The sequence below is a fragment of the Camarhynchus parvulus genome, chromosome 26 (genome assembly GCF_901933205.1).
Source record: "Camarhynchus parvulus chromosome 26, STF_HiC, whole genome shotgun sequence".
NCBI lineage: Eukaryota > Metazoa > Chordata > Aves > Passeriformes > Thraupidae > Camarhynchus > Camarhynchus parvulus.
Window position 1 is genome coordinate 3,268,537 of NC_044596.1, and position 27,888 is coordinate 3,296,424.

The 27,888-nt window shown below is 44.2% G+C and overlaps 1 protein-coding gene across 2 annotated transcripts in view; it reads right to left on the reverse strand.

Annotated features, from left to right (window-relative positions):
- SRGAP2 (SLIT-ROBO Rho GTPase activating protein 2) overlaps nucleotides 1-27,888 on the reverse strand; it is a 112,360-nt gene that overhangs the window by 55,574 nt on the left and 28,898 nt on the right. For both annotated transcript variants that reach the window (XM_030965578.1, XM_030965577.1), the window contains exons 3-5: nucleotides 21,448-21,640; nucleotides 11,231-11,393; nucleotides 307-369 (exon numbers count right to left, since the gene is read on the reverse strand). In XM_030965578.1, coding sequence (XP_030821438.1) covers nucleotides 307-369; nucleotides 11,231-11,393; nucleotides 21,448-21,640 — 419 coding nt within the window. The remainder of the gene's footprint in view (nucleotides 1-306; nucleotides 370-11,230; nucleotides 11,394-21,447; nucleotides 21,641-27,888) is intronic.

Here is a 27,888-nt window from a genome sequence, read left to right on the forward strand (position 1 = left end):
CTAAAAGGAGCTGTTCTGCTGAGGGGTGAGGGACAAATAAACTCACACCCCACAAACCCCAAGATTTTGGGTGTATTTCAATAATTTTCCTATTTCTGGCTCTTTTTTAAACCGTCACTGAGGCAAAGTGTGTGAAGGTGAGATCTGAGGGGAGACAACACTCAGAGAGCTGAAAAAACACAAAAACAGAGAGGGGAAAAAATGGGATTTATGGAGCTTTAGAGCAGGGATTGCAGCATTTCTCAGGCAAAGTCAAACACTTCTCCCTTGTGCCTGAGGAGATGCCCAGAAATGAGTCTGATTTACCGTGTAGAGTTCATTCAAAACCTTCATCAGGTCCTCCTGGAGCTGCAGTCCCACTTCCTTGCTCTGCAAGAGAACAGAGAAATGAAAGTTAATTGAGGAAGAGGCTGAAGAGGAAGTGGGCAAGGGGCATCCACAAATAATTTGAGGCCCAATTAAGCAGCATTGGTAAATCCAATCAGTGCCCGGCGCAGAGGCATGGTGTAGTCGGGGTGTTAATGAAGTGAAATTTCAGATCGGCACTGTCAGGGGGGGAAAAAAAGAAAAAAGAAAAGAACAAAAGGGGGAAAAAGGAAGAAAAAAGGGAAAAAAAAGGGGAAAAAAGAGGGGAAAAAAGGGGGAAAAGGGGAGGGGGAAGGAAAGAAAAATAAAAGTAAAAAAGGAAGAAAAGGGAAAAAAAGGAAAAAGGGGGAAAAAAGGAAAAAAAGAAAGAAAAGGAAGAAAAGGAAAAAAAGGAAAAAGGGGAAAAAAGGGGGGAAAAGGGAAAGAAAAATAAAAGGACAAAAAGGAAAAGGGAAAATAAGGAAAAAGGGGAAAAAAAAGGAAAAAGGGAAAGAAAAAAAGAGGAAAGAAGGAAAGAAAATGAAAAAAAGGAAAAAAGGAAAAAATGAAAAAATGGGAAAAAAGGTAAAAAGGGGGAGAAGTGAAAAAAAATGAAAAAATAAAAAAATAAAAAAGGGGGAAAAAAAGGAAGAAAAAAGGTAAAAAAGGAAAAAAAAAGAAAGAAAGCTCGATGGGACAGAGATGGAGATTTCCAGAGAATGTGAAATTTTTAATTTTCAAGCCTGAAAATACAGAATTTTTCCATTTTCAGGAGATCAAGGAAAACTGTGGATGCAGGACAGCTTGGTGTGGAAGCAGAAGAAAAGCAGGATATGGAAACCACAACATCACAGGAATAACTTAATTCAGTTTATAGATTTTATTCATTCATTCCCCACTAAGGCAGCATTTGTGTGCTCAAAGCCTCACGTTACAAGTGTTTAATATCTACTGGGGCAAGCAAATTTGATAAATTCAAGATAATTTATGCTTCAACATTGAGGAAAAGAAAGAGATAAAGAGGCAGAGCAGCCAAACCCATGCTTAAACCAACATTTCTGCCCAGGAAGTCAAGATAGTGCTAAGCCATGAGGAAAAAACCCAACAACACACTGATAAATTGAAAAGCCAGAAGAGAAAGATTATGTGATTGAAATTTAAATTATTCTTTGCTCCATCCTGTCCAGCTCAGCAGTGCTTGGAGTTTCTGAGATTAAAAAATTGCTTTATTAGAGATCTTTTTTTTTTATTATTATTTTGGGGTGTTGTGGTTCAGACCAGGCTGGAATTGCTCTGCTGGCAGCACAATGGGATTCACAGGTATCCTGTGCCCAATCCTTTGGATTTTCCACATGTTCCAATCCCATATTCCTCACCCTGCTGCCCAGGTGCTACAGGAAAAAAGAGCACCAGACACAAACACTGACAAAGCAAAGCTTTTCCTGAGGAGTCTCTAATTCAGAGAGACTTTCTTGATTCCAAACAGGGTCTTGTCCCCATAAATATCCTCAATTAAGTGGGTATGGCAGGGAAAGGTCCCTGCTCCAGCAGCACAGGGAATCTCCCAGCTAAAATCAGGGCAGAAAATGGGTTTTAAACTCAGCAGGGCAGGCAGATGCTGAGCTGCTACCTGGCCTGTCCTCAGGCCCCTCTGCCCACAGAATAAATCTGCTTTTCTCCCCATTAACATTTGCCAGTCACTCCACAATACCCATGGGTAAAAATCTGCCAAACTGAAAAGAATCAGTTTGTTCAGACACTGCTCTAATTTAGAGAAAAGCACAGAGCTGGTGATTCCCAACCTCCAGGGGAGTTTGAGGAACAAACCCACAGGATTTCACCTCTGGAAGCAGCAGGAGCTGAGATCTGGGCTGCTCTGGCTGCCTGCCCTGGATTGCCAAGGGAATTGTTTTTTATTTGCCATCTGTATGGCAGCTGTCTCCTGTTCAGTGGGCAGTTTTCCTTATCTCTTCCACACCCACTCCTCCCTCCAGGAGGGATGATAATATTATAATAATAATTATCTGCTGATATTATAATAATAATTATCTGCTGATAACAGGCTATTGGATGTCACTGCATGGCGGATAAGAACTACAGCATCCCATTGGGAGATGTGAGCCCAGAGGGAGGAGCCAAGCATTCCTACCCGGATAGAATCTGGAGATTCTGGAACACCAGCACGGCTTCTGCACTGGATTGCCCAGAGGAACAGCAGCTGCCTCTTCCCCTGGATCTCCAGAGGCAGAGACTGCACCTTTCTCCAGGATCCCTGCTCCAGCAGAACCACCCCTGGCACTGCAGGAGGGCTGAGCCACAATTCCAATGGGGCTGCTGCCAGCACCCTGACCCACAGGGTGTCAGCTTGGGTTCTGACTCTGCCAGTGTTGGTTTGGTTACTGCATTGTTTATTTTATCTTTTTATTTTCTTCCCTAGTAAAGAACTGTTATTCCTGCTCCCTTATTTCTTGCCTGAGAGCCCCTTAATCTAAAATTTATAGCAATTCAGAGGGAGGGGGTTTACATTTTCCATTTCAGGGGAGGCTCCTGCCTTCCTTAGCAAACACCTGCCTTTCCAAACCCAAACAGCGCCTTTTCCTCCCTGTGGAGGTGACCAGTGGGAGGGACTGCCTGCAGTGCCCTGAGCACTGAACTTTTCATACAGAAGGAGCTTTCCACACACACTCCCAGTGCTGCCTGGCCTGGCCCCATCATCTGCCTCTCACCCCTGCCCTTTCCAGCCCATTTTGCTCATTTCTTGCTCATTTGCTGCACTAATTGCTGAAGTGTCAATTATAGGGCAGATTAAAATGAACGTTTTAATGCAGGTTGGGGTTGAAGGGGGTAAAGATGACGCCAAATTGTCAAAACACAAAACTCTCTGTGCTTCCAAATGAGCTCTCAAGAAAGGAGCTGCTGCATTGCTGGGCTGGAAAAAACCTTTCCATTAGGGATGAAGGTAAAACAGATCACAGGGGACATCAGAACAAGAGCTGTGCAATGAGCACCATTAATGTAAAACTGTTCCCTGCACTGATTCCACCAAAAAAAAATTTCTAGGAGAAAAAAAGCTGAGCTGGCTGCCCCTGATAAATGAAAATTCATTGGAGGAAGCAGAAGGGTTTGCTTGGGAAAGTCAGAGGAAAATGGATTGGATGTCAGGAAAAAGAAAGTTGTTGCTCGGGTGCAGTGGAGGGAGGTGGAGGTGATGCCCAAAGAGAATTTCCCTGAATTCCCAAGGAATTCCAAGTGCAGATTAAAGGCTGCTGATCCCACTGCCATCCAGGAACGAGAGATTCCAGCATCATGCCAGAAAATACCATGGAATTATGAATAAAATCCACGCCAAGGAAAGACAACAAGGTCCTGGCAGTTGTGAATGTCCCAGTATCAATTACTATTGCAGCAGCCAATTCTGTAGTGTTCTGTATTTTCTCTATTATTCTGTGTGTTTTGCAAAGGCAGAACAATTCATTTTGTAAACAAGGCAACAAATAAAAGATATTCTGATCAGCTTTACTGTGATCTACTCCTGGCTGTACCTGCAACCAAGTCAATCTCCCTTAACACAAGGAAGGGCTTGTGCAACAAAATCTTAATTAATTGGCTCCACTAATGAGCTGGGTGTGTGTGTGGGGTGGGAGTGTGCCCATTAACTGTCTGTCCTTCTTATCTGAGCAGGTTAAACCCTTTTCCTGTAGATCTGGAGATGATCTGCCTGGAAGAGCATCTGTGGGACAGGCACAGGAGCTCCCTGCACACCTGGGCTGGGCAGGGAGAGCTCACAGAGACCTTCCACAGAACCAGGCTGGGAGAGACCTTCAAGATCATTAAATCCAACCCAGCCTCAACCCCTCAACTCAACCCTGGCACCCAGTGCCACATCCAGGCTTTGTTAAACACAATTGTCAGATTATGCTCTTTTCTGACCCACAGATGGGGCAACTGAGAGCCATTTTAAACACTTTTATTCCACTTTCAGTCTCATGTGAAGGGTGAGACAACACAGATGTTATAATTTACACCATCACAATCAGAAGTTAACTATTTCCTAATTACAATACATTATAAGTGTTTCTTGGCCTATCAGCTTTTGCCACACCATGCTGTAAATGCCTAATTCTCTACAAATTCATTTCCCACACTTTGTCACTCTTTCTGTAAAAACTTTTCCCTGATACCCAACCTGTATTTCCCTTGGTGCAGCTGGAGGCTGTGTGCTCTGGTTGTGTCAGTTCCTGCAGACAGAGCCCAGCCCCAGCTGAGCACAGGCACCTTTCAGGAGCTGTGCAGAGCGATGGGGGCAGCCCTGAGTCTCCTTTGCTCCAGGCTGAGCACCCCCAGCTCCCTCAGGGGCTTCCTCACAGGGTTTGTGTTCCAAACCCATCACCAGCCTCGCTGCCTCCTCTGGACGAGGAAGAGGAGGAGAACTTCCCTTCCATGCACACCATGGAGGTGATGAGCACACCTTCCTTTCCTCTCAAACCAGGGAGATGATGAACACTTCCCTTTCCTTCCCTGCAAACCAGGGAGGTGATGAGCACACCTTCCCTTCCCTTCCCTTCCCTTCCCTTCCCTTCCCTTCCCTTCCCTTCCCTTCCCTTCCCTTCCCTTCCCTTCCCTTCCCTTCCCTTCCCTTCCCTTCCCTTCCCTTCCCTTCCCTTCCCTTCCCTTCCCTTCCCCTCAAACCCTGCAGGTGATGAACACCTTTTTCCTCCCCCTGCACACCAGGGAAGCCCAGCAGGATGTGGCCAGGCAGGGGATGCAGGTTTTCCCCAGCCCAGGAGCTGCTGTGAGCACACACACACGCACACACACACACACACACACTACTCCTTTGTTACTCCAGGGTGTATCTGCACCATGTGCAGGGCTGGAGGTTCTGCCACCCCTGGCTGGAACATAAATTCCCAGCACAGGGGGGGTTGTGCCAGCTCCTCAACAGCCTCTTTGTTCCAGCCCTCCTCCCCTCCACCTCCCCTCTAATTTAATCAAGATGTTTTTGGGATCTACTGCGGGGCTGTTCCGCATTCCACCCAACATTAACGACTTCAGCTTCCAAATATTTGGGGGGATAACAAAGAGGAGAGCTCAGGAATGCTGTCAGCATTCTCCAGCCCCAGCAAGGTCCTCCCAAGCCTGACAGAAAGATGGGAGGGCTTCAAAATCAACATTTCCTGAGGTGCTTTCCCCATAAACCCAACCACAGCTCAAGCCACGGAGGGTGAATGTGCAACACACCAAGATAAGAGATTTTTATCTAATTTGCTGCCTCAAATTGTGTCAGAGGGTGACAGCTGGAGCTGGAGCCCAAATCTGCTGATTCTGGAACTGCTCTGGAACAGTATCAGGTGTCTGCATCTTTTTAAAAGCAATAATTAAATGTGCCTAGGTGGTGAATAAACATGAAATATTCCCATGTTGTTTGAGAGAGGGTAAGGATGCCAGGAGGGGAGCAGGGATGTGGCACAGAGGTACCAACTCTGCACCTCACTGAGCGTTTTACCCATGGCATTTGCACATTTACAAATTTACACCGTGGTGGGAACATATTTGTACAAATGCCCAGCTTTTAAACCATCACACTTGTGTCATGTGGCGGCTTTTCCATGTGTGGGGTGCTTTAAGATTTTCGTCATTTTCTGCTACCAGAGCAGCAAAAGGCACAGTGCAGCTATAAAGTAGGTCATGACAGACCCCTTCAGAGAATTAATAATTCCTTTTCCTTGATTACTGCAAGGCTTTTAACCAACTCATTGTGGATTTTTTATTTCACATCAAACACCCTGCAGTGTACCAGGAGATAAACTGGGGGGGTTTTCCCACCATCAAAGGTTCTAAATAGGAGGAGAATTTCAAATCCTCAGATTGGTTTTCTCGATTCCAAACAGGGGTTTGTCCCCATAAATATCCTCAATTAAGTGGGTATGGCAGGGAAAGGTCCCTGCTCCAGCAGCACAGGGAATCTCCCAGCTAAAATCAGGGCAGAAAATGGGTTTTAAACCCAGCAGGGCAGGCAGATGCTGAGCTGCTACCTGGCCTGTCCTCAGACCCCTCTGCCACAGAATAAATCTGCTTTTCTCCCCATTAACATTTGCCAGTCACTCCACAATACCCATGGGTAAAAATCTGCCAAACTGAAAAGAATCAGTTTGTTCAGACACTGCTCAAAGTGAGGCTTCCACAAACCGTTCTTTTAAAAAAGGTAATTTTCTTTTTTTTTTTTTTTTTTCCTTCAATTTGAACAAGATTATCAGGCTGCTTCTAGGAAAATTTCAAAGAGACAACACAGAAAGAGTGACTAAAGAGACCAAATTAAAGAGGCTGCTGCTCAAAGGTCTGTACATGTATAAATAATCCCAAGGGATGCCACTCAAAAGATACGTCTGGAGGCAAGAAAACCTGATAACCATGCAAGGAACAGGAAGAAAACCTGATAACCATGCAGAGAAATGAAGGGTCACATTAAATAGAGAGGGTGACAGGGGGATAGAGGGAAAAAAGGAAATCAAAGCAGGGAATCAGCACAAATAGAAGAATATTTTGTGTGGAAAAAAAAATACCTATATAAATATAAAACCAGAGAGGGTTACAGGGGGATGGAGGGAAAAGGGGAAATCAAAGTGGGAATCAGCACAAACAGAAGAATATTTTTTTGGGGAAAAAAAACCCAGATATAAAACCCATATATAAATATAAAACCCATATATACCATAAAAACCCCAGATATATAAATATAAAAACATACATAGATATAAAAATGTAGAAATAAATAAATAAATAAAGGGGCTGTGCTGAAGGAGGACAAGCAGGGGAAATCAAAGGGAGATGAAGGAATGAAAAGGAGCAGACATCAAAGCAGGATGATTTTCCAGGAGAGGCAGAGGTGACCAGAATAGCAACGCTGGTGGCACCAGGGCTGGGAACTGCAGCCCTGTACCAGAGCCAGCCCTAAATCATTAACTCTGCCCAAACAAGGAAACATCATCTCCTCCCCAAGGTGGAACTATTTGTCACTAGGACAATCCCCCCACCTCCACAGTTTTATTTGCTGGAAATGTGGTTATTTCACCATTTATCTTCCCCAGAATTGCACTGACACCACCCCTGGGGGCAGACAAATCCCAGATTCCCACTGACAGCACCAGGATTCATCTTCAGGACTGTCAGAGCAGCCAGACCCTGAGCAGGAGCATCTCCCACCAGCACCTAAAAGTGTTTCCTCAGGAGAAACCAAAACAAGGGCACGGAAAAGCACAGTGCTGCAAGAATTCCTGCAGCTCAGCTGGGAGCTTCCAATCCAAAGCCACTTTTGGGGCACACAGCTCAGACATGGCAGGGCTCTGCAGGAAAAGGGACCCAGGGAAGTAAACAAAGCCCAGAGGCAGGGAAAAGGGGCTGACACACCATGTTCATCCAGCAGCACGCCAGGGCAAAAAGCACAGCTGCTCTTATCAGCAGAGACAGCTCTGCAGTGGCTGGCAGGTTCCCATCCACCCATCCATCCATCCATCATCCATCCATTCATCATCCATCCATCCATCCATCCATCCATCCATCCATCCATCCATCATCCATCCATCCACCCATCCGTCCACCCATCCATCCATCCATCCATCCATTCATCATCCATCCATCCATCCATCATCCATCCATCCATTCATCATCCATCCATCCATCATCCATCCATCCATCACCCATCCATCCATCCATCCATCCATCCATCCATCCATCCATCCATCCATCCATCATCCATCCATCCATCCATCCATCCATCCATCCATCCATCCATCCATCCATCCATCCATCCATCCGTCCCTCCATCCCACAGCCCTGGGGTGGGGTCTGTGACAGGACCTGCATCTCCTCGTCCCAGCACACTGTGACACACAGCCACAGACCAGGATTCCCAGGGTGCTGGGACCCAAAAAGTGCCACCACAACCCCTCTGAAAGCCCTTGTGCAGGGCAGGCAGCCCCGCTGGCTGCTGGCATTCACTGATTTCAGTCTGACAGGAACCCATCCCTGCTCCACCATCAGCCCTTTGCAGAGTCCAAGAGTGGCCACGTGAGAATCTCACCCTGAGCACTCTCCACCCCAGCCTGAAGAGACAAAACCCACACTGCCACCACCCCTGGTGATGTTCTGGGTGCTGAAGGAGCTGCTGTCCCCACATCAGGCTCTCTGCTGCCCCAGCTCTCTCTGCTTTCCCCTCCTCACTGCCACAGGGACACGTTTCAGTCACAGAATCACCCGTTCAGAAGAGACCTTCAAGATCATTAAATCCAACCCAGCCCAAACACCTCAACTCAACCCTGGCACCCAGTGCCACATCCAGGCTTTGTTAAACATCCCCAGGGATGGTGACTCCACCACCTCCCCTGGCAGAACATTCCAGAACTTTATTGCCAGATTATGCTCTTTTCTGACCCACAGATGGGGCAACTGAGAGCCATTTTAAACACTTTTATTCCATTTTCAGTCTCGTGTGAAGGGTGAGACAACACAGATGTTATAATTCACACCATCACAATCAGAAGTTAACTATTTCCTAATTACAATACATTATAAGTGCTTCTTGGCCGATCAGCTTTTGCCACACCATGCTGTAAATGCCTAATTCTCTACAAATTCATTTCCCACACTTTGTCACTCTTTCAGGAAAAAACTTTTCCCTGATACCCAACCTGAATTTCCCTTGGTGCAGCTGGAGGCTGTGTGCTCTGGTTCTGTCAGTTCCTGCAGACAGAGCCCAGCCCCAGCTGACTAAAATCACCTTTTTCTTTCCCTTTCCTTTTTCCTTTCCTTTCCTCCACAGCCCTTATCTCACCCATCCAGCCCTGATCACAGCTGCACTCTGTCCTTTGAAAAGCTCTCCACACCCTCAGAGACGCAGCAGCTCAAGAGCTCAGTGCCAAAAGGGACCTCAAGCATCTCCTCTTTTCCCTGCCCGTCCTCCCCACCTCACCTGCTCCATCCCAGCATGACACAAAGCACTGATTTGAGAACAACCAAGGAAAAAAGAAATCCAAGGAAAGGATTTTCTGCCTCAGGATCTGCGTTTCCCTCAGCAGATGAGGATTTCTGTGTCACCATCCTCTCCACATTTCATGGCATTATTTGCAACCTAAATCATTAACTCTGTTAATGATTCAGTTAATCATCATTAATGATTTAGTTAATTCATTAACTTAAATAGTTCCCAAATTTCAGTTGGTAGATTCTCCATCAACACCTACAGCAAGGCAGCCCGGCTTTGCCAGCAGCTTGTCCCTGTTTTTCACCCAAGAAAAGGTAAAAAGGTGGGAAAAGTCCCTTTTTTCTGCTTAAAGTTCAGAGATACTCTGCCATCCTCTGTGCTGCTTTGGGATATTTTACAAATGTGCCACTGAGGAGGGTTATAAACGGGTAAAATTCTTTGAATCCACAGACTGCAAAGCTGCTTTGCAATATTTCAATCACACACCTCATCTGTTTCCTAGCCTGCCGTACCAATTCAAGCTGCTTCTTGCAGCTCAGGAAGGGAAGAGACTCCAGTGAAAAAGCACAAACAGGTCCATATCAGCCAAATGTCTCTGTTTATCAGCTGCTACCAGATAACAGAGGACGCAATTTTTGGTTTGAACCACGCAGCACAAGTGGAGTTCTAATCAAACACCTGATCTGGCCTTCAGCCAAGCTGGTGTTCCTGGCAAACAGCCACAGAAGTAGTTGGGATTTAACAACAAGCGCCTTTTGTTTGCACAAATTAATGTGGAGTTTGCCCTTGGCCTGTGAGGAACAAACCAGAGATGGTATTTTGCTGTTAATTGGTTATTTATTTGTTTTTCTCCTTGTCCTGCCGCCCAAAATAAAGTGTAAACATGGCTTTGCCCTGCTTTCTGAGGGGCTGAAGATAAAGCTGCCATTTCCAGCCAAACTGGGATAATATCAATTTCCAAGTGAGGCTTTGCCAAGGCATTTTCCAGGCCACCTTGCTGCAGCACAGCCCTTGCTGAAATTCAACAGGGAGATTACTCCTCCTTTGGAGGGATTAGAGGAATTGAAGGGTAACTGCCATTCAGTAATCCCATGTAAGTATCTAATCAACCATAATGTAATTACCAGAAAGTTTTAAAAGGTCAAAAAGGCCTCAGTGTGACATAACTTGAAAAGGAGAAGATTCCTCCTCTGCTTAGGCAATGACTTAGAAAAAAGAAGAAGTCTAAGAGAAACAGAATGTGAAAGTGGAATGTATTTTTCATTTTCCATTAAAAACTCAAGAAACAGGCAAGTAATAGCTGGAGTATATAGATATAAAATATAGAAATATATAAAATATATATTATTTATAAAATATATAGAACATATAAAATATATACAAATATATAAATATTAAATATACATAAAAATATAAATTCTATATATTATAAAATATATAAAAATATATTATTAGAACAGAAAATATATATTATTTATATATTTTATATAAAAATTATATTAAATATCTATAATACATATAAAATATATTATTTCTATAAAATATGTATTATTTATTTATAAATAATATATAAAATATATATTATAAAATATATAAAATATATATATTATTTATATATATAGAATATAATATATATATAATATTTTTAATATATATATAACTCCACAAGTAATAACTGGAGTAGTATTTTAGATATATATTTAATATATATATTTATTTATATATATAAAATACAATATATATATTATTTATATAATATATATTTTTGTATATGTCTATAACTCCACATGTAATCGGTGGAGTGGTATTTTTTATAAATAAATAAATTAATTAATGACTAAATGAATAAATAAATAAATATACAGAAGAACCAAAGTGAAATTCTGTGCTGGAGCACTCAGTTACCTTCTTGAAGAGGCGTCCTGAGTCCTCGCTGACCTGCACGAAGCGTGGGATGATGTTGTTGAGATAAATGTCACTGAGGGTGGTGTGGTCCCTGCTCTCCCTCTTCACCTGGTTGAGCAGCAGGTTCCAGCAGTTCACTGGTGACAGCACGTTCTGATCCTTCCTGCAAGGACACAGAACAGGAACGACTGGACAGGATTCTACCACAGCTCTGGACCTGTAAATGAAGCTGTGGGGAGGGTGGGATGCTGAGGAGGATACAGAAAATACACCCTCAGTTTTATTTCCCTACATTCCCATGAGCTTTTGTCCCCAACAAACGGATCCTGCAAATGCCAGCTGCAGTGTGCCAAGTGCAGCCTTTAATTGCTCCCTTTGAATCCAGGATTTTGTGCATAAATCAGAGCCTGAGGCAGAGAGGGTGATGGCTCCAGTGTCTGACAGGAGGTTTCACAGCCCTGTCTCAAACATTTGGGTCCTAACCACAATAAAAAAGATTTCAAGCACCCAGTGTGCCAAACAGCATCTGCATAGGGAACAAAATGCTGTGTCTCCTGTGCAAAGCCCATTATGGGAAGGATTCTCTATCTGTCCCAAAGCTGCTTCATTTTCTCATCTTTGAACTTTCCCCACCTTCCTTCAGCTGGAGCACCCAGCAAACGAGCAGTGCAAAGGGCAGCAGGGGAGAGGAGAGGAACTTTGGTTTATTTGGGTCAGCGTTTCATTTACTGGAAGGAATAATTTGTCTCTCAGGGCAGCATTTCACCCCAGATGAAAGCTGGGGGCTCCAGCAGCAGATCCAGGTGGAGCTTTAATGAGACAGCATTTCCTTCTCTGCAGCTCTGGACACCTTTCATTCACTATAATATTTATCTAGAAAAGAGTAAAACCTGTGGTGCAAAGCCCTGATTATTGTACATGACTCTTATCAGATTTCTTTCCTCCTAAAAGCAATGCAGTTTAATTCCCACTGAAAAAGGGAATATTCTGCACTTGAAAGGACAGCAATCTCTGCTGCAAGAAACACTGGGAAAATGGGAAAACTGACCCAGGGCAGAGTTTCATTACCCTTCTCGTGACACCAGCAGTTGGATTTGTGCAATATGGATAATTTTAAATAAAGGATTTCAGAACAGCTGATCTTGATTTAAAAAAAAATAATAAAATTGGAAAGCTCAGGACTGACTGCAGCTTGTGATCTGGACTGCTTCACCCACTGACTCCATCTCTGCCCTCCAAAACTGGCAGAGCTACAAGTGAAAATTACCCAGCGACCATGAAGAGTTTGGGAATGAAACACAACAACACAAAATGCCCAGACTGTCCACCAGCTGACCAAAATCCTGCCTCAAAACCCTTCAGAGCCCCATTAGCACCAGGAGTTCTGTACAGAGCAGCTTGACAGCTGGTTTGCAAGCAAAGCTGAGTTCATAGAAGAGATAAAACCTGATGATTTCCGAGTGTATCCATAGCAAAGAAAAAGACATGGCCATCAGCATGAAAACAGATTAGAAAAGATCCATGAAAATTTTTGTAAGCTAAACTACGTGCATAAGTAGGTGTGTATACGTGCCTTATTAAATTTCTGTAAAACTTTTGCCAATTATATTGACAGTAATTGCTTTGAACGAATAAATATATAAAATATATTATATAAAAATATAATATAAAAATATATCATATATAAAGTATAAAGTATATATAAAGTATAAATATATAATATATAATTATATGTATATGTATAAATATAATGTATAATTGCAAATATAATATATAAATATAATATGTAAATAAACAATATATAAATATACTAATATAATATATTAATATAATGTATAAATACAATATATTATATAAAATATATTATCTAAAAATAAATTATTGTGATGTAGTTAACAACTCAAGATCACGCTTTGTTAAGAGTATATAAGCTGAAAACATGCAGAATAATAATTTTTTTTCTTCTTGGACCCTGACCACATGTATGTATGTCAGGTCTGACCTAACAGGGACAGTTCTGGCTGCCAGGAGCCACGGGAAGGAGCCAGGAGCAGCAGGAGAGCTCTGATTCCCCAGGGAAATGTCAGAACCCAGGAAATTCCTCTGGCTGCCCTGGAGGACTCAAGACCTTGGCAAGGGGCTGAGACCTTGGCACAGAGTCAAAAATCACCTGTGCCTTTGATTTTAACCCATGGAAACAATTACCAACTTTGTGTGAAGGTTTACAAGCCACAGGAGTTTGAGTAGAATGATAGTGAATTTGTCACAGGGTGAAAATGTAGAATTTTGGGGTTTTTAGAATGGGGGTTCAAGAGGCAAGATGGAGGAATCTGTGTTCTGTCTTTCTCCTTCTTGGCCTCCATCTTCTGCTGGGATGGTGACACTTCTGGATTGGTTTAGAGCAGAGACAGACTGTCTAACATAGGTGATAGGTATTGGGAAATTATTGTAAATAATGTAGAGGTAGTTTTTAGTACAAAAAGCCAATACCACCCCAAAGGTGGTCAGTGTGCCTCGAACCAGCCTGCTGGACAGATCTGAGCAGGTCAGAGAATGGAATAGATAACAGAAAGAGAAGCAGAGCCAAGGAATCCTGTCTTCTTCTTCAGTCTCAGGACTGGGAAAAAGAGATTTTCCAACACCTCGGGGTCATCCCGACACCAGCGACCCCGTCAGGAAGGGGAAGCAGGAGAGCCGCAGGAGTTAAGTGGGAGTTGCAGCCCAGCTGTCCCAGCCACAGCAGCCCTGGCTGCTCCAAACACAAACAGCAGGAATGCCAGGAGCCTGTGGAAAGGCTGGCAGGGAAGCCCTGGTGCTGGCTGGCGCCAGATGGGTGCTGACACGCTCCCTGTGGTTGCACATCCTGCAGGAAAAGTCACCCCAAACCCCACAGCTCCCAGCGCACAGCTGGGGTTGTCACCTCCAGGATGCTCCAGCCACACACACCAGATTGTCATTTCAAATTCTTTTAATTTCTTGCTGTTGTTGCTGTTTAATAACCCCTTCAGTGCTTTGCTTTTGTACAGATCCAGCGTTTCGGAGGCAAAACCTCTCTTTGATTATTTGCTATCAGCAAAAAGCTGAAATGCAAGGCAGAAATGGAACAGAAAGGAAACAGTTGCTTCAAAGCTCCCAAGCATCCTTTAAAACTCCACACACATTTAACTTTTAAAGCACCTCTGGAGCTGCAGCTTCCCCTGGGGTGGGGGTGCAGTTTTCCCAACAGGGAGCAGAATTCTACAACTGCTCACAAAAAAACCTCTTCATCCTCACCACAGCAGATGGCAGGGAGCAAACTGGGGTTTCCCATTAACCATTTCAACCCCCAAAGGAGCTTGCAAAGGCACTCTGCTCCCAGCTCCATGTCACCCAGAGGAGGGATGGAAAAGGGAAATATCACTGGGGGCTGGCGGTGTAACACATCCTGCACAGTGACAGAGTCCCCCTTCACCCAGGAGAGGTAAAACTGATGAGATCAACCCAAAAAATTTAGGATGTGAATATGAACTTTCCCACAGTGCTGGTGCCTTCACACTGACGACAACTTTTTGATTCAAACCTCCCCCATGAGGAGGAGGAGGAGGAGGAGGAGGAAGAAGAAGATGCCAAGATGCAGGATTATTTCAAGCGCTGTTTCTCCTGGTGTAAAGATGGTGTGGTGATAGTGAGTGAGCAGAGTTTATTTAGGTCAGCCTGAATTCCAGCAGCTCACAGCCACGGGGGAGCAGGAAAAGGAAGCTGTGCACAGATTTTTAGGGAACCACAAACGATGAAGCTCTGTGGTTCCTCGGGTGTTATCTCGATCAGGTCCTGTGCAACTCCCACTTCAAAGGTCTCAGCTGGGTCTCAAAAAGATCATAAGGGAAGATTGAGTCTCAAGTATCTTAATTAAATTACTCATTCATACAAGGGACTTGCAGGCAAGCCAAGATTGATCTGCTTCAAGGCAAGCAGGGTAGAGAGACAAACACCAGAGACACTGAGTTGGGCATTGCAAGGGAACAGGAGAGAAGTCATCTTACAAAACAGATCCAAATAAAGAAATAACCAATACTAAAATAAATAATAAATAAAAAAATAACCTAGACCCACACCCACAAACCAGGAATAGGAACCCTGTGTTTCCACAAGGAGCATAAGGTGAAGGAATGAATCAGAGGAGAATTAGATGAGAATGAAAATATTACAGAAGAGAAAGGTCCTGTCCAGCCTGGCCTTGGATTCTTCCACAGCTGCTCTGGGCACCCTGTGCCAGGGCCTGCCTACCCTCACAGGGACCAATTCCTTCCCAACATCTCACCTAAATTCCCCTCTCATTTGAACCCATCACTCCTGTCCTGTCCTGCTGAAGGATCCAAGGGACATCCCACTGTCCATGGCAACAGAAAAACCCTGACCATCCTTGCTGCGAGTGAGATGTTTAATACAACACCTGAAGTCTCCTGTTCCACCTCCTGATCTCCCCAAAACATTCAGATTTTCCCCGGATGTGTCCCACAGGCTGGTGCATCCCAGGACAGCCAAGTCTGCAAACGCCCAGGGCTGGAGCCAGGCCAAGGGTGAGAGCAGAGATTTAATTGTTCCTCTAAATATTCCTGCAGCCCTCTCTGAATTTTGCCCTCTGCAGTGTGCTCTGGCAAGAGAGGCCACAATCACAGCAATGTGGTGTGAGACTGGCATCACTGAGACGATGAAAAACAGCACAAAAATCCTCCCTGAGGTTTTCCATCCATTCCTGCTGGTCATGAATCCCTGGCTCTCGGCAGTCACACAGGTCACTGAATCAATGAATGTTTAATGCTTACAAAAAGCTTCCAAATGGGGTTATTTGACAGGCTCAGAATAAAATGGGCAGGACTCTGTTTCAGCAAAAAGAACCACAAAAAATGACAATGTTTATTATTATTATTATTATTATTATTATTATTATTATTATTATTATTATTATTATATAATAATAATAATAATAATAATAATAATAATAATAATAATAATAATGTAAGTGAAGCCCACATGACCCAAATGCTTTTGTCAATTCCTCCCTCACAACCTGTATCAACTCTGCTTTACAGAAATCATTTTACTTCTAGGAAAATTAAAGCTGAACTTCCCTGCAAGCTGCTCATTCAACCTCACATCTGATTTTCCCTGACACAGCTCAGTGTTAAGTGCAAATTTTGAGAATTACAAGCATGGACATCCATGCTGCTCCCTGCCCTTCTCTTCCAAAAGATTCCAGTTATGAACATCTGTTGTTTACAAGTGCTCAGCCTGAAGGTTGCCAGACTTATTCTTCATCTTCTACTTCAAGGCAAAGGCTGCCAGAAAGGCATCTGAATTTCATGCTGGGATATCCTGGACATTCAGCTCTCCAGCTGACAATTGCTACTCAGGATCCTGCTTCCAGAGATTATCTTGATTTAAAATGTGGCCTTAAAATAGCATTGTCTTTTCTTTTTTTTTTTTTTTTTCCATTTTCTCCCTCAAAAGCAATCACTCTAGATTTGCCATGGTTTTCATATTGTTGACTGATGATCTGAATAGGCAAATGCCTCCAGGACAAAAATGACACGAAATAAGAGAAGGCTGGGGTGGGAGGTCCCGGGGTGTGAATGCAGAGGGACAGAGCCTCTTTGGGGGCTGGAAGTCACCCCCAGACCCAAGAGCCACCTGAGAGATGGATGCTCTGATTTACACCTCAGGTACCAAACGTGGGACAAACAAGCTCCTGTAGCAACCCCAGTTACAAGACCTGGGCATCCTTTTGCACATTCCAGTTCTTACATCCCATTTCTCATTAACAACACACAACCCAGCCGGAATTACTGACATCAGTGAGCACCAGAAACAGGGAATGGCTTCTGTGTCCAACACAAACCTGGGGAATGTTTGGCTCTGGAATTCAGAGCAGTGCTGGTGCCTACAATCATTCTAATAACTCTCTTATCCATTCCTGTCCTTGCAATCAAATCTACAGTGGGGGGAAAAAAAAATTAAAATAAAATAAAATAAAATAAAATTTAAAAATTAAATAAAATATAGTAAAATAATTTAAAAATAAAATAAATAAAATTTTAAAAAATAAAATAAAATAAAAAGTAAAAATAAAAAGTAAAAAGTAAAAATAAAAAGAAAATAGAAATGAAATTAAAATTAAATTAAATTAAAATAAAATAAAAACTTAAAAATAAAATAAATAAAATAAATAAAATTTTAAAAATAAATAAAAAATAAAGTACAATAAAAAATAAAAATAAAATAAAAAGTAAAAATAAAAATAAAAATAAAAAAATAAAATAAAAATAAAATAAAATAAAATAGAAATAGAAATAAAATAAAAATAAAATAAAATAAAATAGAAATAAAATAAAAATAAAATAAAATAAAATAAAATAAAATAAAACAAAATAAAATAAAATAAAATAGAAATAGAAATAAAATTAAAATAAAATAAAATAAAATAAAATAAAATAAAATAAAATAAAATAAAATAAAATAAAATAAAATAAAAATTAAATAAACCTCCCTGCGCTTTGGGAAGCCCCAGAGCAGCCTGCATCTCCCACTCTGCTCTCTCCTTGAAGCCTGTGCTCTGCCCAGCGTGGAGGAACCCACACACTCCAACTCCAGGGCTCAGCCCAAATCCCCCTGCCCTGGGGAGCATTCCCTTGCAGGAACACAGTGGGAGCAAGTGGGCAATCCCACAAGAGCTGCAGAGCAGGAAAATGCAAATGACAGGGTGGCTGCCTGACAGATTTCAGATTTCCGTGTCAGGAGATCTAAAAAGGGGATGTGCCACGGGGAGCAGGCAGGCAATGACACGGTACCTTCTGCCATAATTACCAGTTCTGGGGAGAGCAGGCTATTACGGGGTATTTATAGGGTCAGAGCCGGGCAATTACAGAGCAGGCTCCTCTCCCAGGCTGTAATCCTGAGGAGCAGGGAGCTGATGGCTGGTTTGGATCAAACAGGGGCTCCCAATGGGATTCCAGCTCCAGCATCTCCACACGAGATGCCAGCCAGGACAGTCCCTGTGAGTCAGGCAGGGCAGCGCTGGGGACAGGTGGTTACAAAGGGAATTGTCCCCTAAGGATCCCTGTGGCATTCTGGCACTGTCCTGAGTGCTGCATGGCCAGCCTGACCTGTGCCACTGCTGACCAACACTGCCCACACACCCAGCAGCCTCAGACATCGTGGTATTTTTCACTCATTCCAATTCTCAACCAAATTAATTTGTGTATTTATGACTCAGACCTTGCAGGGATACCATATTCCAAGAGCAAGGCATATTTCTGGCAATCTGCTGCTGAAGTAAGAGAAATCAGGAGTCCAAGCAACACCAGCCCTTCTCCCTGCAAATCCTGCAGAGTTCTGTTCAACTCTGGTCAAAACTTCCACATCATAAATTCATTCCAAATCCCCAAGTAGAAGTTCTGTGCCACTTTCTCAAGCTGAATACAGAAGTGTTTCTGATGGGTTGTTTCATATCGTGCAATATCGAGAAAATCACCTCAATTTTCACCAGGAACAACAACAAAATCAACTGAAAACGCCCATCATACTGCAGAGGAAAATTGTAATCTAGACATCATCTCTTTAGTGCCATCTTAAAGGCACCTGCAGGATGTGCAGAGTTTATAGTTGTAACAACACTTCCACTCGAAAAGAAAAAGGAAGAAGAAAAAAAGAAAAAAAGAAAAGGAAAAAAGGGAAGGGGAGGAGGAAAGGAAAAAGGAAAGGAAAGGAAAGGAAAGGAAAGGAAAGGAAAGGAAAGGAAAGGAAAGGAAAGGAAAGGAAAGGAAAGGAAAAGGAAAGGAAAGGAAAGGAAAGGAAAGGAAAGGAAAGGAAAGGAAAGGAAAGGAAAGGAAAGGAAAGGAAAGGAAAGGAAAGGAAAGGAAAGGAAAGGAAAGGAAAGGAAAGGGGTGGAAAGGAAAGGAAAGGGGGAAAGGAAAGGAAAGGGGTGGAAAGGAAAGGAAAGGTGGAAAGGAAAGGAAAGGGGTGGAAAGGAAAGGAAAGGGGTGGAAAGGAAAGGAAAGGGGTGGAAAGGAAAGGAAAGGGGTGGAAAGGAAAGGAAAGGGGTGGAAAGGAAAGGAAAGGGGTGGAAAGGAAAGGAAAGGGGTGGAAAGGAAAGGAAAGGGGTGGAAAGGAAAGGAAAGGGGAAAGGAAAGGAAAGGAAAGGAAAGGAAAGGAAAGGGGTGGAAAGGAAAGGAAAGGGGTGGAAAGGAAAGGAAAGGAAAGGAAAGGAAAGGAAAGGAAAGGAAAGGAAAGGAAAGGAAAGGAAAGGAAAGGAAAGGAAAGGAAAGGAAAGGAAAGGAAAGGAAAGGAAAGGAAAGGAAAGGAAAGGAAAGGAAAGGAAAGGAAAGGAAAGGAAAGGAAAGGAAAGGAAAGGCCCTTCAGACTCTGACAGATCCATGGATTTGCAGAACACTTCTTCCCCACACAGCTCTGCTCTGGAGCCAGGCTTTCCTGAGCACACAGCACAACGTGTGCTCTACATGACAACCCAAGTGAATGACATCAAAGCTGTGCAGACAGGAAACTAAAATGGTGCCTCCTTAATGGCTCCCACAGAGAGAGCTGCTGCTGGAAACGGGAAGCTGCTGCGTCCCCACATTGCTCCAAACACAGCAACAGCAGAGCACAAACACAGCGAGAACGTCCCGACCCAAACAATGCGAACAGTGACGCTGCACTCGGGGTGGGAGCGGGCCCAGATGGATCCTCTCAGATCTCAGAAATGATTCAGATCCCAAGGCTGCTGCTGCTCCTTGTTTTCCTCAGCTGCTGCCCTGACAACACAGCCCAACAAGGCTGAGCACTGCCCACACGGGGAGCACAGGCTGGGCTCACCCCCACATCCCCTCCTGCAGCCCCTTCCCCTGGGAAAAGCAGAATCAAAAGGATGTGAACCCATAAAACCAGGTTCCATCTGCATCGGTGTGAAAAATACATGTATTTTATGATTGGCTTTTCGCAAATATTCAAATGAATATTGTATGTGTTGTGTTGGAAAGTAGTGCTGTATTAATTCTCTTAAGTACTGTGTTAAATGTAGTTTTAGGTTTTAAAAATGTTAAAATAGAAACTGTGCTATGTAAGATACTTTTTTAAAAGAAAGGACTTGCAGTGAGATAGCAGCCACAGGACACCTGAATCTTTCAGAGAAAGAGAATTTATTGCCCTCTTATCAGAAGAAACGAACTTCTTCCTGCCTTGAAGGTGCTGTCAGGATTCAGAGGAAGAAGCTGACACTGCCCACACAGAATCCTGTGTTTGAATGGAATTTATGCATCATGGATGAGGTGTATGAATATGCAACAGGCTGTTGCTTTTAAGGGTTAATCCTCTGTTCACGTGGGTCCTTTTTCGAGCTCCTGCTGCCCAGAAAGAGGTACCTGGACATCCATAACTCTTTGTCTCTATTGTCTCATATTGTCCTAATTCAGATTGTCCAAATTGTTATTACTCTAACTGTATTACTATTTTTATAACCATTTTATTATTAAACTTTTAAACTTTTAAAAACAACTGACTGGCGTTTTTCACAATCAGTCACCGCAACTCAGAGAAGTGGGAAGAACCAACATCCAGCAGCAGAGCCAGACCCAGCTGTAAATGATGTTTCAGGCAGCAGATCAAGAGATTGTCAGTAAGGACATGTTCAGGTTTTAATTGAGTCCCCCCAGCTCGGTACCCAGGGATTCCCCCACCCACAGTGGCACAGCTCTCTCTGGAAGTGCTCCTGGCCTTATTTCCCTGCTGTTTGAAGTGATAGTAGCAGAGCTGCAGCACAACTCCCACACAGAGCGTGTGTGGGATCCCAAAAACAGAGAACTGACAGCAGGGAACAGATTGGGAACACTTCCCTTCAGAAAACCAAAGCCATTGACACTGAAGGAAATCCTGTCCATCAAATCTGGCACACAGCTTTGCCCACCTTTCCCAAAAAATGACTCCTTTTTTGCACATTCCAGTTCTTACATCCCATTCCCCATTAACAACACACAACCCAGGAGGAATTACTGACATCAATGAGCACCCAGAAGCAGGGAATGGCTTCTGTGTCCAACACAAACTTGGGGAATGTTTGGCTCTGGAATTCAGAGCAGTGCTGGTGCCTACATTCACTCTTAACAACTCTCTTTTCCATTCCTGTCCTTGCAATCAAACCTACAGCAGAGGAAAAAAAAAGCAGAAACAAAAGGGAAATACTCTACTTGAATTGCTGGTCTTTGGTGCTCCTAGTTTTAGCCAGGAATCTCTCAGCCAGCTTCTCCAAATTCCTGGAGTAATCCATCTCAATCTCTGCCTTCTTGCGGAAGAAATCCTGCAAGTCCTGCAGTAACTGGACCCGAAGCTCACACTGCTGGTCAAGGCATTTCAGCTGCTCTACCAACTGGGCACGGATCTCTGCAACAAATAAAAGCACGGCAGATTAAACACAGTCCCATCACAGAAAACACCATCACAATTCTCCAGAAAAACACCATTTAAAAATGGGTTCCCTCATTGGTGTCAGCCAGGCTCCCTTGTGGTGATTATGCGCAGGCAGAAAATGACTGGGGGTGCAATTGCAAGGAAATCCATCCCAAACCCTGCAGGCTGGTGCACAGCAAAGCTTTGTTGCTGAAAAGTGCATCAGTTACAAGTGTCAAGTGCATTTTTGGCAAAGGGAACCAGCGGTCACTGCCTAAAAATGTACTGAATCTCAGTCTGGAAAAAGGACTGAATGCTGCAATCCCCCACGTCAGCTCAGCAAACCACTTCAGGGAATTTCTATCAAATTCCTCTGCAAACTACTCCTGATGCAGAAACAAGACATTGCACATTCTGGGGCACTCCCTAAAGGCACCAAATTCAGATTATTCAGTTTGTTCCTAAGTCTCCAGCTGTGCAGCTCATTATAAACCAAGCCATGAAAGAGATGAAGAAACCCCTCTGGAGACCCAACACCAGAGCACTTCCCATTAGGGAACCATCTCCAGGAAGGCTCCTTTTCCTTTTAAAATATCTGCAAGTAACATATTTCCATCTAAGGACACCATAAAGCACACAGATATAGGTGTTAATATCATAATTAATTATTAATGCACATTCATAATAATCACTGCATAATTATTATGAATGTCTCTATGTTAACACAGCATTTTACAAACTGTTTTCAAGCATTTTACCAACGTGAAAAAGCTTCTCCCATTAGCCACGTGTTCTCCTTATCCCACTAATCCTGAATTTGAGGGACAGAATAGTAAAATGACTCACTCACAGTCAAACAGGGCAAGAAAACACAGCAGAAGTGTGTCAGTCGCAGGCTAAAAATGCAGAAATATTCAGTGATGCAGCCAGCAGAGGCTATTTGGCTTTTACACAGGCAATAAACTCAACATGAAATCAATAAAATATGCCCTTTCATCTAAAGGTCTTTGAGCAGTGAAACTGCAGAGATTTGCCACGGCCTGACTGCGAGCGCTGCTCCCTCCAAAGCTTTTCCGAGATGCATTGTTCCAGGCTGAACCCAGCACCAGCAATAAAATTTCAGGTTTCAATAAAATTTCAGGTTTCACAGCTTCCCTCACACCTCCACACCGCGACTGCAGGCGCCCACAGCTCCATCACTGCAAGGGAAGGAGAGGAGGGCAAATTTCCCAAACTCAATTTTTTCAGAAATCAACAACTTCACCGCTGATTCCTGAAATACGGAAAATCACAGAGAGCAGCTTGGCTCCTCAGTGAGTTTGTCCCTTTGCCCAGGAAATAAAGGAAAAAAAACAAACATCTGGACCTCCATGGTTTCATTCCTGCCATGCACTCCCAGGATCAGTTGCCTCGGATTGTGCTCACATCTGCGGGAACAGTTTTAAGGAATTTGGGATTTGCCATGAACAAAACCCCGCATCTTTATTTTAGGGACTCCAAAACCCAAACCACATGTAGGAAAACATAGCTCCCAGTCAGGCTTGCCAAAAGAAAAAAAAAAAAAAGAAAAAAAAAATTAATCTGAACAAATGTGGGGTTTTCAAGCTTGAAGATGACCTTGATTAGCACTGAATTTGGTCATTCCAAATTTCTCAGCCTGTGGTACCCAGGGGCTTTTGCAAGGAGGAAATACAGCCAGCAAGGTTGTTGAAAGGGAAGAGTCAACACTGCAATGTGGGGGCAAAGCTGGTCAGGTTTATTTTTTCCCTCCAGGAAAGAATCTTAAAAACCAGAAAACCTGTGTTTCTTCATCGGGAAACACAGCTTACAGGCAAATACAACAACCTGAGCTGCCTGTGCACTTCTTTAACCAAAACCACTCCAGCTCTGCTGCTTCCCCGGGCTCAGGGATGCCCCAGCTCAGGTGGGAAGAGTGTGGGGTCACCCCAGGAAGAGACAAATCCACGAGGAACCCGACCCTGGATGTGCAGGGAAGCACAAGCCACAGCAGGTGAAATCTGCACGCTGTATTTATTTACCCCAGCGCTGGAGATCCCTTTGCTTTTGAGCTGCCTTTGTTGTCCTCCCCGTCCCAGCTGGTGTTTCAGGACTGGCAGGCCCACTGGGATGCTCTCACACATCACACCTGGCAGCACTCATGTAAAACTTTGCTGCTGATGCCCAAAATGTGCTGCACACACTCAGCTCGAGCCCCAGCCCCAAACCCCTGCAAGGATTTGCAAGGCTCTGCGCCAGTTTAACCAGGGAAATGCAAACCAGACACCCCCATCCCACCTGAGGCTTTGCCATTTAGACTTTTTTTAAGCCATGGAGGCGATAACAGCACCAAAACTGCCAGGGAGGTGGTGTTTCCTTGCTGCAATCACCCAGTTCTCCTGATCCTTAACGTGACTCTCACCTGCAGGTCTGACACCCAAAAAGGAACATCCTTCAACACAAGAAGCATTAGAAAGCTCTTCCTCCCTTTGGGTTTTCTCCTCCACCCTTTCCTCACCAAAAGGGATGCCCCCAACACAGAAACAACTCTGTGACCTTTCCAGAAGCTACTGGACTAAAGACACTAATTTTAGTAAATTGAGGATTCGTTGAAAGAAAACACCTGAGCGGAGCTGGTGTTTTCTGCTAAGCACATTAAGAGAGTCAGGATTCAAATGCAGCAAATTTTGACTGTGATGTTTTTATTTGTGCATTTCTGTAACTTTTTGGAAGTCAGCCACCTTCTTAGCATGGATGAGCAGCAGACAACTTGTTAGAGAAGAGGATTGGGGTAGGGATGGCAAATAGAAGATTCACGCAGGTCATGGAATGGCAGATTACCACCCACCCTCCTCGGTGCCACAATTGATGGATTTTTATGAGGGCAACAAATTGGACAGTGCCCATGATGTTCTCAATGGGAAAACCATCTTCTGGAGCAAAATTAGGACTACAAAGGACGACTTCCAAAAAACCAGCAGCTCTGAGAGACAAGAAGATCGGAGCACAAGTGTTTGAATTAGAAAATCCCAAGGCAGCTCAAGCTCTTGGCTCTCGAGGTGGGACACTCCACACACAGCTCTCTGACTGAACAGCACAGAGAACCAGCAGCTTCTCCTCCAGTGTGAAAGGCAATCTCAGCACTTTTCCTTATAAATAAAGGCAGTGTTTTGGAGGGGAGCAGTGACAGCTGATCGGGCTCCCGCAGGGAACAATGAGCCATTCAGCCCCGGCTTATCGAGGCCGCGGCGCTGGGCCCGAGCGAGGCGACCTTGCTCATCTTTCAAACACACACCCCGCAGCCCTGTGCCACAAAATAAAATCAAGAATGCAGGAATTTCCTGAGGCTTACTGGGCCTTCCAGAGTATAAAGTGTCTGCTTGTTTTCCCACTGCTTACACAAGCAGAAGGGATTTTTTTTTCGGGCCTGCTCCGAGCACATCCCCCGGCGGCGGCGGGGCCGTGCGTGCTCTAACCCGAGGGTCACCGAATTACACGGGACCTTTTCATGTCTCCAGTCACAACAACCACTCCAGTCCCCAATCCACTGCTTCTGCATCTTTTAATTTGCACAGGTTATTAGGTTAACAGCCACTTTAAACACCAAAAAAGCCTTTCCCCCTCCTTTCCTTTAGAGCTTGGCAATCCCACCCACTGTGATGGTTGAAGACAAGGAACAACCTCCTGAAGATTCTGTTCAAGGGCCTGAAGGTGAATAAGCACACAATGAATTCAAGGTCAAGATGCCAGTGGAAAAATTAGGATTAAACACCAGGTATTCTTATTGTAAGCCTTGCCCTGTATCACTGAATTCTGTCTACTGTATTTCAAACGCACGTGGCTGACAACGCTACATAATGCAAACATCCTCAGTGGCCACAGAAAGTTCTCCATCCACCTCAAACAAACCATTTATTTATTTCCATCACCAGATCATGAAGTCACCTGGGTCACCAAGGGACAGACAGTTGTATAATGCTGGGCAGTTGCATGACTTGACTTTGATCCTTTTCAATATTCCATGGAGCTCACAGGAGACAGGTCCAGTTTATAATAAATTCAGAGGGTAAGGAAGGATCCTCTGCCTTCTGTATTTTATTCCCATTTGCCATTCCCCACCCAGAGGCTGTGCTGCCCCATCCCTGGAAGTGTTCCAGGCCAGGTTGGATGGAGCTTGGAGCAATCTGGAAGGTGCCCTTGCACAGGGGAATGAGATGAGCTTTAAGGTCCCTTCCATCCCAAAGCATTCCATGATCCTCAGCATCCTCAAACTCCACCAAACACAGCAGAGTTCTGCAGAGCTCCTGGCAGGAATTTGTGTTTTCATCAAACAATTCCACCTGGAGCAGGGGGATATCCACAGTGCCTGGGACTGCACCTCACCCTGCTACAGCACCCAACATCCACCTTCTGAAACAGAATTTCCCAAACTTGACTCTTTAAGGATTAAACATCCTATAACGTTGGAATATGGAACCAAATCTGTACCAACTCATTTATTCTCCCACAGGTCACACAGTGACCTAAGAAAGGGTAACCTCAGAGCCCGGACTCCAACAACATCCCTGCTCTGAGCAGGATCATGGGAAGGAATCTGAAACCCAAGGAAGGGCTCATGTCCCTCCCTAGGAAGGGTTTCAGCTCTTGCCAGGGATAAGCTGGAACTGCTCTGGCTGGATGGCAGCAGGGTGAATCACAGGCTGGCAGCACAGGGCACCAGGAGGAGGCACGAGCAGGGCTCAGTATCTCACCCATCTCCTGCATCCCTGCTTTCCCAAGGAAGGGAAAGGTTTCCCCGCCCCAGCCCGAGTGCCACGCTGCATAAAAAGATGACAAGCTTGGGAAAGGAGTGGGATGGCAGCAAAACAGAACCACCAAGCCTCAGATGAAAGAGCAAGGCTCTCACCCACACGGATGTGCCGCAGCGGGCAGAGCCCAGCTCCAAAGCCAGCTGTGCCTGGTGGCCCTGAGCTGTCCCCAAGCCATGGGACCCTCAGCATGGACAGGGGACAGGGGACAGCCCAGGGAAGGTGGCAGCCAGCAGGGCTGTGTAGCCCTGACTAAGAAGGAACCACCCTAAACTGCACACCCAGCCTAACACAGGCTGATCTCTCAGGCTCCCCACAGCACAGGAAAGGCAAGAAAAGGCAAAATGAATTAAATCTCCACTTCAAAGCTGGAGCTGGGATTTTAGATCTTGTGCCTCGTCCTTTTTCAGTCCTCATCTCCTGGGAGCTGCCACACAGTCTTGTGCTGAACATCGGAATGAGATGTCTGGGCATCCGCTTTTGGAGACACCATGTAGGTCAAACTAAAAACTACAGCTGAGTTTAAAGCCAACACTCCATTCAGCTTCCAAAAGTTAAAACCATCCAACACAACTTGTGAGTAAAAGCACTAACTGTTTAAATATACAAGTAACTTTCAGAGAATGCACTGAATCACATATTTTGACATGTTCTTACCACATCACTAAATTATTCACATTTCTCCTGCCATCACATATGAGAGGCTGTACTCCAAGAGTGAAGGACTTGGTACTTCTGACTATTTTTATTGGTACGTGATTACAAACAGGGCTGTGACTAATGACAGGCCCAGCCCAGCCACCCCAATGTGGCTGGGAGGTTTAATGACTTTGAAAAGCCTTTCTATATTAACAGCCAGAATTCCAGGGAACAAGCTGTGTCACCAGCCAAAAGCTGTTGATCATCACAGCCTTAAAAAAATCTCCCTGGTAATCTAAAAGCTTGGCTTTGAAGTGAAAATGATATAAGAGGAGGAAATGCAGCCTTTTGTTTAAGAGCAGAGCCAGGAGGGAGATTCAGGTTCACAACCACTGTAAGCCCTGGAAAAGGTAAATATTCCTTCTACAGCCAGATATTCCATTTGAGAAATAAGAGCGACGGGTAACACAAACTGACAAGAATCCCTTTGTAGTTATAAATATATAAACAGAGCTGGAGGTGTTGGGAGCTGAAATTCTTTCCAGCAGAGATTGATGAAATTGTTTTGAGGTGCAAGACGAGCGCTGGGAGATTTGCATTAATGAAGTGAAAGGACGCCAGACGTGCTTAAAAGCAAAAATTAAGGCTGGTCTCGGTCTCAGGGAAGAACTGAGGACATTCGGCTTTTATTTCCTCACCTACACCCTAATATATGTGCATCACTAATTACCTGGGGCTCCCTCCCAGCTTTTCCAGGCACCACACAAGTGCCACTTGCAGGAGTGTGGCAGCTGCTGC